Source organism: Neoarius graeffei, chromosome 4, assembly GCF_027579695.1.
Source record: "Neoarius graeffei isolate fNeoGra1 chromosome 4, fNeoGra1.pri, whole genome shotgun sequence".
Taxonomy (NCBI): domain Eukaryota; kingdom Metazoa; phylum Chordata; class Actinopteri; order Siluriformes; family Ariidae; genus Neoarius; species Neoarius graeffei.
The window spans coordinates 32,060,852-32,075,568 of NC_083572.1; the positions used below are offsets into that span (position 1 = coordinate 32,060,852).

Below are 14,717 nucleotides of genomic sequence, written 5' to 3' on the forward strand. Positions count from 1 at the left end.
ACAGCTAGTGTGGCTGTAGTTGCTAGAGATAGGTCTGCTCTGCATGACATTAAATAACAACCAAAGAAGGATCAGCATTTGGTGGTGATGGTTTACGGGGGCTCGTTTGTGGTGGTGGTGGTGGTGCTGGGGGGGGATATGCTGTGAGTCTTTCATTCTGTAATACCATGCTCTGTAATGCTGTTAAAAGAATAAAATGTTAATCACAAAAAAAGAAAAGTCGATTCATGAAATTGAGAAGGAGTGGACTGAGGCTGGTGTCAGTGCATTAAGAGCCACCATGCACAGACATCTTCAGAAAAGGGGCTACTACTGTCACATTCTTAATATGAAGCCACTCCTGAACCAGAGACAACATCAGAAGCATTTTATCTGGGCAAGGGAGAGAAATAACTGGTCTTTTGCTCAGTGGTCCAAAGTCCTCTTTTCACATGAAAGTAAATTTTGCATTTCATTTGGAAATCAAGGTCCAAGAGTCTGGAGGAAGAGTGGAGAAGCACAGAATCCAAGGTGTTTGATGTCCAGTTTCCGCAGTATGAAAATTTGGGGTGCGATGACATCTGCTAGTGTTGGTCCATTTGTGTTTTATCAAGTCCAAAGTCAACACAGCCATCTACCAGGAGATTTTAGAGCACTTCATGCTTCCATCTGCTGACAAGCTTTTATGGAGATGCCGATTTCCTTTTCCAGCAGGACTTGGCACCTGCCGACAGTGCCAAAACTACTACCAAATGATTTGCTGACCTTGATAGTACTGTGCATGACTGGCCAGCCAACTCACTTGACCTGAACCCCATAGAGAATCCATAGGGTATTGTTGAGAGGAAAATGAGAAACACCTGACCCAAAAATACAGACAGGCTAAAGGCTGCTATCAAAGCCACCTGGGCTTCAGTAACACCTCAGCAGTGCCACAGGCTGATCGCCTCCATGCCACGCTTGATGCAGTAATTCGTGGTAAAGGAGCCCTAACCAAGTATTGAGTGTATAAGTGAACATACTGTACTTTTCAGAAGTTGGACATTTCTGTTTTGTCAATCCTTTTTTGATTGATCTTAAGAAATATTCTAATCATTTCAGATTCTGGATTTCTGGTTTTCATGAGCTATAAGCCATAATCATCAAAATTAAAACAAGAAAAGGTTTGAAATATTTCACTGTACGTGTAATGAATACAGAATGTTTGAAAATTTACTTCTTTAAATAAAATGACAAAAAATGAACTTTTTCATGATATTCAAATTTTCTGAGACGCATCTGTGTGTGTGTGTGTGTGTGTGTGTGTGTGTGTGTGTGTGTGTGTGTGAGTGAGATATATATATACACACACACACACACACACACACACACACACACACACACACAGTGGTGCTTGAAAGTTTGTGAACCCTTTAGAATTTTCTATATTTCTGCATAAATATGACCTAAAACAACATCAGATTTTCACACAAGTCCTAAAAGTAGATAAAGAGAACCCAGTTTAAAAATGAGACATAAATATTATACTTGGTCATTTATTTATTGAGGAAAATTATCCAATATTACATATCTGTGAGTGGCAAAAGTATGTGAACCTTTGCTTTCAGTATCTGGCGTGACCCTCTTGTGCAGCAATAACTGCAACTAAACGTTTCCGGTAACTGTTGGTCAGTCCTGCACACCGGCTTGGAGGAATTTTAGCCTATTCCTCCATACAGAACAGCTTCAACTCTGGGATGTTGGTGGGTTTCCTCACATGAACTGCTCGCTTCAGGTCCTTCCACAACATTTCGATTGGATTAAGGTCAGGACTTTGACTTGGCCATTCCAAAACATTAACTTTATTCTTCTTTAACCATTCTTTGGAAGAATGACTTGTGTGCTTAGGGTCGTTGTCTTGCTGCATGACCCACCTTCTCTTGAGATTCAGTTCATGGACAGATGTCCTGACATTTTCCTTTCGAATTGGCTGGTGTAATTCAGAATTCATTATTCCATCAATGATGGCAAGCCGTCCTGGCCCAGATGCAGCAAAACAGGCCCAAACCATGATACTACCACCACCATGTTTCACAGATGGGATAAGGTTCTCATGCTGGAATGCAGTGTTTTCCTTTCTCCAAACATAACGCTTCTCATTAAAACCAAAAAGTTCTCTTTTGGTCTCATCCGTCCACCAAACATTTTTCCAATAGCCTTCTGGCTTGTCCATGTGATCTTTAGCAAACTGCAGATGAGCAGCAATGCTCTCTTTGGAGAGCAGTGGCTTTGTCCTTGCAACCCTGCCATGCATACCATTTGTTGTTCAGTGTTGTTCTGATGGTGTACTCATGAACATTAGCCAATGTGAGAGAGGCCTTCAGTTGCTTAGAAGTTACCCTGGGATCCTGTGTGACCTCGCCGACTATTACACACCTTGATCTTGGAGTGATCTTTGTTCACATACTTTTGCCACTCACAGATATATAATATTGGGCCATTTTCCTCAATAAATAAATGACCAAGTATAATATTTTTGTCTCATTTGTTTAACTGGGTTCTCTTTATCTATTTTTAGAACTTGTGTGAAAATCTGATGAAGTTTTAGGTCATATTTATGCAGAAATATAGAAAATTCTAAAGGGTTCACAAACTTTAAAGCACCACTGTGTGTGTGTATATATTTATTTATTTATTTATTTATTTTGGCGGCACGGTGGTGTAGTGGTTAGCGCTGTCGCCTCACAGCAAGAAGGTCCGGGTTCGAGCCCCGCGGCCGGTGAGGGCCTTTCTGTGTGGAGTTTGCATGTTCTCCCCGTGTCCGCATGGGTTTCCTCCGGGTGCTCCGGTTTCCCCCACAGTCCAAAGATATGCAGGTTACGTTAACTGGTGACTCTAAATTGACCGTAGGTGTGAATGTGAGTGTGAATGGTTGTCTATGTCTATGTGTCGGCCCTGTGATGACCTGGCGACTTGTCCAGGGTGTACCCCGCCTTTCGCCCGTAGTCAGCTGGGATAGGGTCCAGCTTGCCTGCGACCCTGTAGGACAGGATAAAGCGGCTAGAGATAATGAGATGAGAATGAGATGAGATTTTATTTATTTTCTATCTACATTCACTGGATATGAGTAATTGCGTGCTTTGATTGGCTACTACTAGGATATCAGCTCATGTATTGTGAGTAGAGTAAAACAAAATGACGGAGCACATCAAGTCAGATATATCACTTTGCTATCAAGTATTTAAAAGAAACGGAAATGGATAAAAAAAAATCGTTTTTTTCCCCCCCAAAATCTCCTGTTCCACACTCCAGGCCAGTCAGTGGTTCCAAACCACCAAAAACCCTAAAGAAGACGAAGAAAATGGCAGACCGTGTTACTTAACCAACTGAGGATGAAATAAAAACTCTACTCAAAAACATAACCCCCCCCCCAAAAAAAAAACACAGAATATGGAATAAAAGTATTTGATGGTAAGAACATATCTGTATTTTTCAATAATTATTATTGCATTTTTCACAAATTGCTACTGTGATTTTGCCAGTTTGTTTACATTCTAAGCAGAAATTATTTTGTCAGATGTTTTGAATAAAATTATTTATCGAATTTGCAAAAAAATAAAAATGCTCCGTTTCTCAAAATCCAGTGAATGTGGGTAGAATAAAACAGTTATTCCATTCAATTTCAATGTATATGGCTTATAGTCGACTTGGCAGTATGTGCCTCGTGGGCTATCAGCTCATATCCCACTCAGTTTCTTGGAATAATATACATATATATACACACACATACATATCTGTGTGTGTGTGTGTGTGTGTGTATTTTATATACACACATACATACATCTCATCTCATCTCATTATCTCTAGCCACTTTATCCTGTTCTACAGGGTCGCAGGCAAGCTGGAGCCTATCCCAGCTGACTATGGGCGAAAGGCGGGGTTCACCCTGGACAAGTCGCCAGGTCATCACAGGACATACATACACACACACATATACACACACACACATATATACGGTATATATATGTGTGTGTATGTATGTGTGTATGTGTATATATATATATATATATATATATATATATATATATATATATATATATATACACACACACACATAATCCCAATTCCAAATAAGTTAGGACGCTGTGTACACTGTAAATAAGAACAAAATGTGATAATTTGCAAATCATGGAAACCCTATATTTCATTGAAAATGGTACAAAGACAGCATATCAAATTTTGAAACTGAGAAATGTTATTATTTTTAAAAATTATATGCTCATTTTGAATTTGATATCAGCAACACATTTCAGAAAAATTGGGACAGGAGCATGTTTACCACTGTGTTGTATCACCTCTACATTTAACAACACTCTGTAAATGTTTGGGAACTGAGGAGACCAATTTCCGTAGTTTTGAAAGAGAAATGTTGTCCCATTCTTGCCTGATATACAGTTTCAGTTGCTCAACAGTTCGGGGTCTCCTTTTGTTGTATTTTGAGCTTCATAATGCACCAAATCTTTTAAATGGGAGACAGGTCTGGACTGCAGGCAGGCCAGTTTAGCACATGGACTCTTTTACTACAGAGCCATGCAGTTTTAATATGTTCAGAAAGCAGTTTGGCATTGCCTTGCTGAAAGAAGGAAGGCCTTCCCTGAAAAAGATTTTGTCTGGATGGCAGCATATTGTTCTGAAACGTGTATATATCATTCAGCATTAATGATGCCTTCCCAGATGTACAAGCTACCCATGTCATGTGCACTAATGCACCCTCATACCATCACAAATGCTGGCTTTTGAACTGTGCACTGATAACAAGCCGGATGGGCCCTCTCCTCTTTAGGCTGGAGGATGTGGTGTCCATGATTTCTAAAAAGAATTTCTACTTTTGATTCGTCAGACCTCAGGACAGATTTCCATTTTGCCTCAATCCATCGTAAAAGAGCCCGGGCCCAGAGAAGGTGGCGGTGTTTCTGGATATTGTTTATATCTGGTCTTAACTTGCATTTGTGGATGCAGTAATAAACTGTTTTCACAGACGATGGTTTTCTGAAGTGTTCCTGAGCCCATACAGTGATTTCCACTCGAGACACTTGTCTACTTTTAATGCAGTGTCTCCTGAGGGCCTGAAGATCACAGGCATCCAATGTCAGTTTTCAGCCTTGTCTCTTGCATACAGAGATTTCTCCAAATTCTCTGAATCTTTTAATGATATTATGTACCATAGATGATGTGAAATTCTTTGCAATTTTACATTGAGGAACATTATTCGTAAACTGTTGCACTGTTCACCCATTCAGTCTTTCACAGAGCGGTGAACTCCTCCCCATCTTTACTTCTGAGAAACTCCGCCTCTCTGGGATGCTCTTTTTATACCCAATCATGTTACTGACCTGTTGCCAATTCATCAAATTGCACAACTTTTTCAGTCTTTTGTTGCCCCGTCCCAACTTTTTTGAAATGTGTTGCTGACGTCAAATTCAAAATGAGTATATATTTTTCAAAAAATAATAAAATTTCTCATTTTCAACATTTGATATCTCATTTTTGTACTATTTTCAATGAAATACAGGGTTTCCATGATTTGCAAATCTTCACATTCTGTTTTTAGTTATGTTTCAGCATCCCAACTTTTTTGGAATTGGGGTTTTATATATATATATATATATATATATATATATATATATATATATATATATATATATATATATGTGTGTGTATATATATATGTGTGTGTATATATATATATATATATATATATATATATATATATATATATAATATACATATAATATTATATATTTTATATATATATATAGTATATTATACACACTATATTATAGTAATGTTAAGTAAATCATCGGTCATTGTCGTATTTTCTATTGTGTTGATATCACCTCTTATCTCATTTTCTGTCCCACAGGAGACAAGTACTGGGTATTTAAGGAAGTGATAGCAGAGCCAGGTTATCCACACAGCCTAGTGGAGCTGGGCAACTGTTTGCCCCGTGAGGGCATTGACACTGCACTGCGCTGGGAGCCTGTGGGCAAAACCTACTTTTTCAAAGGTGACCAGTACTGGCGCTACAATGAGGAAAAGCATGTAGCTGACCCGGGCTATCCCAAACCCATCACTGTGTGGAAGGGCATTCCCGAAGCACCTCAAGGAGCCTTTCTCAGCCGTGAAGGATGTAAGTCAAAGGGTTTGAGGAAAAACATTTCCATTATGAACATCTTGAAAGGTTGTGCTAAAAGAAGAGCTTAGAAATTAGCAACAATAGCTGCAATAGCAGCATTCAAAATTGTTTCATTTGTATAACAGCAGCAGACTTTCTCTTACTTTGTGTGTGTGTGTGTATTTTGGATCTGCTTCTACTTGCTACATATTGAGGACAAGAATACCTTTTTTACCAACAGAGTTAGGACATTTTTTGGGAAGTGAGGACATTGTGGTTGGTCCTCACTTCTTCAAAGGGCTGTTTGAGCATGAAAACTTTGTTTTATGGTTCAGGTTCGGGTTAGGGTTAGGCATTTAGTTGTAATGGTTAAAGTTAGGGTAAGGGGCTAGGGAACGCATTATGTCAAGGAGTGTCCCCACAAAGATAAAAGTACAAGAATATACAGTACTGTGCAAAAGTCTTTGGCACATGTAAAGAAATGCTGTTGACCAAAAATGGCTTAAAAATAATGAAATGTTTCAACATAAAAAAAAACTATAAACAGTAGTAAGTCATAATAAATGAAACAAAGTCAATATTTTGTGAGATGACCCTTTGCTTAAAAAATGGTAGTCTCAGGTATAATTAGTGCAGTTTTATAATGAAATGAGCTATACATTTTCAGAGGCTCCAACTTGGGAAATTGCAAAGAGGGAGATTCTCCCTCTCTGCGAATAGCTCAGAGGGAGACAAGTTTGAGCACCGTAGGCACGAAGGCGAGTTTTTTATAGTGTGTATACATAACGATGTGTGTGTATATGAATGATTCACCACATTTCGTGTCTATTAAATCTTATTCATAGTAACAGATCTAGATAAATCCAGTGACTATAGACCAAACTTTAATAAGCCTAAAGTCAATGTTAATGTCAATAATGACTATGATAAATTGCCAATGGCAGACCCTCTGATGATAATGCTCTTCTAATAATATTCTATTTCTAAGTCTAAGTTAGTAAAAGTCAGACAAGTTCATTAGAATCTAACGTCTGGTCTGGTGATCTAACCTTGTCAGATATAGGGTCATCTTGCTGCCGTCCAAAATAGTCCGCCATTTGTCCCTGGCGACCATCGCGATAGGCGATCCGAACTTTACCTTGGTGATTTTTTTTATATTTTTTCTTTGTAGTTTGGCTTTCGCCATTTCCACCAACGGAACTTCGTTTAATTATCTCATTCAAGAGAACATAATGTTAAAGAGGAGCAGGCGATAAATGCAGACGAAAGGCAGACGCAAAAAAACAAACAAAATGGTTGAGTGTCATGGGTTTTCTCGTTCTCCCGCGTGTATCATTAATAGCGCCATCTGTATGCTTTATCGGTAACCGCTAAGACATTGGGTGGGCTCAAGTGTGTACCCCGCAGCATACCGAATTCCGCTCAATTCATATGCGCACTTGATCCTCCGGCATTCACTCCAATCCCCCCGTTACACCGATCAGTGTACCGACCGGGGAATCGGCATATACCACGGGGTACACACTTGAGTCCACCCATACAATGTCAGACACACAAAAAGCGGAAAGTCAACTATTAATTTTCGTCAACATAAACGTATCAAGTTATATATTTTTTAACTAATCATGTGTAGTAAGGGCGGGCGAGAGATTTTTATGTTGTCGGGGGGATTTTCTAAATGTTCCCTAAAGCGGGAGATCTCCCATGGCGGGAGAGTTGGAGCCTCTGCATTTTACTGAGCATCTTGTAGAACCAGCCACAGTTCTTCTGGACACTTTGACTGTCACACTTGCTTCTTTACAGTAAAACCCAGTAGCCTTCATTATGTTACTAAATTACTCGAAAATCTTTTTGTATTGACTCGGTAATGTAGAAGTCATAAAATAGAAATCTGTTACAAAATTTGTATGAAAAAAATAGGGTGCCTAAGACTTTTGCACAGTATTCTCTGTGTGTGTGTGTGTGTGTGTGTGTGTGTGTGTGTGTGTGTGTGTGTACGTAGGTGGCATGAAAACATGCAAATGTAAATGATCAAACATTGTTATTAGACTATCTATCTATCTATCTATCTATCTATCTATCTATCTATCTATCTATCTATCTATCTATCTATCTATCTATCTATCTATCTATCTATCATTTTACTAAGAAGGTCCCATTGAGATACAATATCTCTTCTTCCAGGGAGTCCTGGCCAAGATGGCAGCAAATAAAATAAAAAGTTTCATAAACATATACAAACAGAGACAGACACGGGTAGCATTAGCACAGACTAAAACACAAACACTCTAAATCTCAAAACAGACACAGAGACATAAGGGAGTCAATGACTAAAATGAACCATGGAAAAGATTTTTAAAAAAGACATTTTTTTTAATGAAGAAACCTTTATTCGTCACATGCACACTTCAACCACAGTGAAATTCATCCTCTGCATTTAACCCATCTGAAGCAGTGAGCACATGCACACACTCAGAGCAGTGGGCAGCCACACCAGAGCGCCCGGGGAGCAGTCAGGGGTCAGGTACCTTGCTCAAGGGCACCTCAGCCCAAGGCCACCCCACGTCAACCTAACTGCATGTCTTTGGATGCATTGCAAAGTTATTTGAAACATTGATACTGTTCTGTGAGAAGTGAGTATAAGAGACTTTTAAACACATTCACTGAAGGCAAGGAATCCAAATTTAGAATGTTTTGCAGCTCATTCCATTTGTGTGGCGCATACAGTGGTGCTTGAAAGTTTATGAACCCTTTAGAATTTTCTATATTTCTGCATAAATATGACCTAAAACATTATCAGGTTTTCACACAAGTCCTAAAAGTAGATAAAGAGAACCCAGTTAAACAAATGAGACAAAAATATTATACTTGGTCATTTATTTATTGAGGAAAATTATTAAATATTACATATCTGTGAGTGCCAAAAGTATGTGAACCTCTAGGATTAGCAATTAATTTGAAGGTGAAATTAGAGTCAGGTGTTTTCAATCAATGGGATGACAATCAGGTGTGAGTGGGCACCCTGTTTTATTTAAAGAACAGGGATCTATCAAAGTCTGATCTTCACAACACATGTTTGTGGAAGTGTATCATGGCAGGAACAAAGGAGATTTCTGAGGACCTCAGAAAAAGCGTTGTTGATGCTCATCAGGCTGGAAAAGGTTACAAAACCATCTCTAAAGAGTTTGGACTCCACCAATCCACAGTCAGACAGATTGTGTACAAATGGAGGAAATTCAAGACCATTGTTACCCTCCCCAGGAGGAGTCGACCAACAAAGATCACTCCAAGAGCAAGGCGTGCAATAGTCGGCAAGGTCACAAAGGACCCCAGGATAACTTCTAAGCAACTGAAGGCCTCTCTCACATTGGCTAATGTTAATGTTCATGAGTCCACCATCAGGACAACACTGAACAACAATGGTGTGCATGGCAGGGTTGCAAGGAGAAAGCCATTGCTCTCCAAAAAGAACATTGCTGCTCGTCTGCAGTTTGCTAAAGATCACGTGGACAAGCCAGAAGGCTATTGGAAAAATGTTTGGTGGACGGATGAGACCAAAAGAGAACTTTTTGGTTTAAATGAGAAGTGTTATGTTTGGAGAAAGAAAAAGATTGCATTCCAGCATGAGAACCTTATCCCATCTGTGAAACATGGTAGTGGTAATATCATGGTTTGGGCCTGTTTTTGCTGCATCTGGGCCAGGACAGCTTGCCATCACTAATGGAACAATTAATTCTGAATTATACCAGCGAATTCTAAAGGAAAATGTCAGGAGATCTGTCCATGAACTGAATCTCAAGAGAATGTGGGTCATGCAGCAAGACAACAACCCTAAGCACATAAGTCATTGAATGGTTAAAGAAGAATAAAGTTAATGTTTTGGAATGGCCAAGTCAAAGCCCTGACCTTAATCCAATCGAAATGTTGTGGAAGGACCTGAAGTGAGCAGTTCATGTGAGGAAACCCACCAACATCCCAGAGTTGAAGCTGTTTTGTATGGAGGAATTGGCTAAAACTCCTCCAAGCCGGTGTGCAGGACTGATCAACAGTTACCGGAAACGTTTAGTTGCAGTTATAGCTGCACAAGGGGGTCACACCAGATACTGAAAGCAAAGGTTCACATACTTTTGCCACTCACAGATATGTAATATTGGATCATTTTCCTCAATAAATAAATTACCAAGCATAATATTTTTGTCTCATTTGTTTAACTGGGTTCTCTTTATCTACTTTTAGGACTTGTATGAAAATCTGATGTTGTTTTAAGCCATATTTATGCAGAAATATAGAAAATTCTTAAGGGTTCACAAACTTTCAGGCACCACTGTATGAACAAAAGGCAGATTTCCCTAGTTCTGTTCGTGTGGTTGGAGACTGAAAGAGAAGTTTGACTGATGAGCGAGTACTGTACGTATTAGTGCGAAGTGTCAGTAGACTGCATATGTACTGCAGTAATATAGAAAAAAGCATTAAAGCAATTCATATTAGAGCAAAGTAGTCATTGGCTGTGGCTGAAACGGAGGGATACAACTTGGGCTGCAAGGTGACCGTGTGGTGCCACAGCACAACTTACACCCAGGTTTGATCATCCTGTGGTGGGCCAACCTTGGAAGAGGGTGTGATTAAATGGCCGAAACACCCAATGAAGCCAGGGCACACAACTGACGATGAGTTGGGCTGGTTGCACCACATGATCATCAGGCCTAAATCCCACTCCAACCAGGTTTCCTTTTCACTTGCCTTGATTTATGTAGGGACTATAACATCTAGTCCTATATTGAAGATTTTGCAATAAAAACTAGGCTATGAATTTTCCTTCTAAGATGTAATGATGTCCAATGAACCATTTCATATAGTTTACAGTGATGTATTATTGCGGTAACACCAGTTACAAACCTCAAAGCAGAATGATAAATAACATCCAGTTTCTTCAAATAGGATAAAGATGCATGCATGCATATTACATCACCATAATTTAACTGATGGGAAGGTACTCTGAACTAGTCTTTTTCTCACAGTAAAAAGAAAACATTTCTTTAAATGAAAATAAAAACCTAGCTTTGTTCGAAGTTTTTTTTAAAAGGCTATCTATATGGACTCCAAAGGATAACTTCTCGTCAAGCCAGATGCCAAGGTTACCCTCTCTAGATGAGTGTCATCTAGTGTCAAAACTGTATCATCAAAGGATGAGCATGAACATGTAAATACCATGAATTTGGTCTTTTTGGCATTTAATACCAGTTTTAACTTGACTAGAAACATCTGTAGTAGATTAAAAGCAGACTATAAGGAATCCATTGCCTCTTGTAGTGATGATGCTTTAGAATAAAGAATTGTGTCATCTGTGTAAAGGTGTACTTTTGCTGGCTCTAAACCCATACCAAGATTATTTATATAAATAGGAAATAAAATAGGTCCCAAGATTCATCCTTGAAGAACACCAATTTTCACTATTAGAGAGGCAGATTTACAATTATCTATAGATACACACTGAGTTCGCCCAGTCAAATAATTGGAAAACCAGTTCAAAACAGTGTCACTGGAACCTATGCTTTGCAGTCTTTGCAAAAGAAGACCATGATCTACAGTATCAAATGCTTTAGATAAATCAATGAAAATCGCAGCACATGATTTTTTGTTATCCAGTGCAGTAATAATATCATTTGTAACTGAAGTTACAGTGGTAATAGTGCTATGGCCTCGTCTAAAACCTGATTGTGTATGACTTAAAATATTATTATCAGATAAAAAGTGTGGCAGCGGGGGCGTGGTCAAGCGTCGGTCTGTGAATGGAGGGCGGAGTCAGGGAAGGTAAGTGGCGGAATCACTGCACCTGATGGGAATTAACCTGTGTTTGTGTGTCTTCCCCAGTGACTGCGCCCTATAAGAGAAGAGGGAGAGCGGAGGAAGGGAGCTTCTCCCCAACCTGGATACTTGTGTGCGTGCGCATGTAGTTTAAAGCTGAAAAGCAAATAAAGAGTCTTTTGAGAACTCAGTTCTGGCCTGCCGTGCTTCTGTGCTCCACCCACCTAGAACACTTGTTACAGTGGTGCCAAAACCCGGGACGGAGCGCAGGAGTGAACAACCCCATGGAGTCCTCCCCCTTCAAGGACTTGATCCATGCCCTCGCCACAGCCCAACAGAGCCAGCACCAGGCACTAGTCACCCTCCGGAAAGAACAGGAGCAAAGGTTTGAGGCCCTGGTGTTGGCGCAGCAGGAAGACCGCCAGGCGTTCCGGCACCTACTCGCGTCGGCGGGGTCCACCACCTCCACCGCCGCGGGCCCTCCCCACCTCACCCTTACAAAGATGGGCCCGCATGACGACCCCGAGGCCTTCCTCGCTCTTTTTGAGCAGGCAGCAGAGGCGTTGGGTTGGCCGGTGGAACAGCACGCAGCGCACCTCCTCCCCCTGCTCACAGGCGAGGCGCAGCTGGCCGCGCTACAGCTCCCCGCCGACAGCCAGCTGGTCTACACGGACCTCTGCAGGGCCGTCCTCCAGTGCGTGGGTTGCACTCCGGAGCAGCAACAGCAGCGCTTCCGCGCGCTGCGCCTGGAGGAGGTCGGTCGGCCATGCGCGTTTGGCCAGCAACTCTGGGACGCCTGTCACCGGTGGCTGAGGGCCGACAACCGCGATGCTGAGGAAATCATCGATCTGGTGGCACTGGAGCAGTTCGTCGCTCGACTTCCGGAAGGGACCGCGGAGTGGGTCCAGTGCCATCACCCAGCGTCGCTGGATCAGGTCGTTGAGCTGGCAGATGACCATATGGCGGCCATTCCAATGGCAGGACAGCGTGTCTCCCCCTCTCTCCTCCCCTCTCTCTCTCCTTCTGTTCCTCGCCCTCGCCCCATTCCCCCACCGCGGAGGCGGGGGCCGGCTCCACCCCAGCCGGCCCGCCACACCCGTGGTGTCCTACCGTTTCCTACTTCCATGTCTGTGTCTTCCCCCCCTCAGGTGAGTGATAGCCGGAACACCGGTGCAGAGAGAGAGCCTGGGCTGGTGTGCTGGCGCTGCGGGGGGCCGGGGCACCTCCAGCATCAATGCTCGGCGATGGAGGTGGGCGCGGTGGTCTGGATCCCGAACGCGCCAGGAGCCACCCTCGATCGGGCCGGAGCGTATCGCATACCGGTGAGTATCCAAGGGGATACGTATCAGGCTTTGGTGGACTCCGGCTGTAATCAGACCCCAACCCACCAAAGCCTGGTGCAAGACAAGGCATTGGGCAAAGCACAGTTGGTGAAGGTGTTGTGTGTGCACAGGGATGTTTGCAACTACCCTTTAGTGTCGGTCCACATTCTGTTTCGAGGGGAGAAATTTAGAGTACAGGCGGCGGTTAATCCTCGCCTTACCCACTCTATAATTTTGGGGACTGATTGGCCAGGATTTCGGGATTTAATGACGCACTTAGTGAAGAGTGGGTCCTGCCATAGTTCAGCGGGGGGAGGTCCCAGTGTCGCACTGGCGGGAGCAGGTGTCATAGAGCCGTTTACGTCATCACCGTGTCAGAGTGAGGAGCAGCAGGCTCCTCCTCCCTCTCTCGGGGAATCCCTCGCGGATTTTCCGTTAGAGCAATCGCGAGACGAGTCTCTGCGGCATGCATTTGACCAAGTGAGAGTAATTGATGGTCAAACGCTCCCGCCAAACGCCACCTCGTCCTTCCCCTATTTTTTCATTATTAAGGATAGGTTATACCGAGTGACCCAGGACACTCAGACTAAGGAACAAGTAACCCAACTTTTGATCCCAAAGAGCCGCCGGGAATTGGTATTCCAGGCGGCTCACTTTAATCCCATGGCTGGACACTTAGGACAGGATAAGACACTAGCCCGAATAATGGCCCGGTTCTATTGGCCAGGGATTCGCGGCGATGTCCGTAGGTGGTGTACAGCATGCCGCGAATGCCAGTTAGTAAATCCAGCGGCCATCCCAAAAGCGCCTTTGCGCCCTCTGCCATTAATCGAGACCCCGTTCAAAAGAATTGGGATGGATCTCGTCAGGCCATTAGATCGGTCAACACGAGGGTATCACTTTATTTTAGTTCTGGTGGACTATGCAACGCGATATCTGGAAGCAGTGCCACTCTGCAATCTCTCCGCACGTAGTATTGCGGATGCACTCTTCCACGTCATCTCCCGAGTCGGAATCCCCATAGAGATTCTAACTGATCAAGGCACTATGTTTATGTAACGCACACTGCGTGAACTGTATGGGTTATTGGGAATCAAGCCGATCCGCACCAGTGTTTATCACCCACAAATGGACGGCTTAGTCGAATGGTTTAATCGCACCCTCAAAAACATAATTAAAAAATTTGTAAGCAAGGATGCACGTAACTGGGATAAATGGCTCGATCCCCTGCTTTTCGCAGTGCGAGAGGTCCCACAAGCCTCCCCGGGGTTCTCCCCATTCAAATTATTATATGGGCATAAGCCGCGCGGCATCCTAGATGTGCTGCGGGAAAATTGGGAGGAGGGACCTTCCCTGAGCAAAATTGAAATTCAATACGTTATTGACCTGCGTCCAAAACTCCACACACTCACACACCTAACCCAGGAGAATTTGCGGCAGGCTCAAGAACGTCAAGT

General features: G+C 42.4%; 1 protein-coding gene across 1 annotated transcript in view; it reads left to right on the top strand.

Moving 5' to 3' along the window:
- Window positions 1–14,717, top strand: part of mmp24 (matrix metallopeptidase 24) — a 330,415-nt gene that overhangs the window by 228,876 nt on the left and 86,822 nt on the right. Inside the window, exon 8 of the mRNA XM_060919130.1 lies at window positions 5,882–6,148. Coding sequence (XP_060775113.1) covers window positions 5,882–6,148 — 267 coding nt within the window. The remainder of the gene's footprint in view (window positions 1–5,881; window positions 6,149–14,717) is intronic.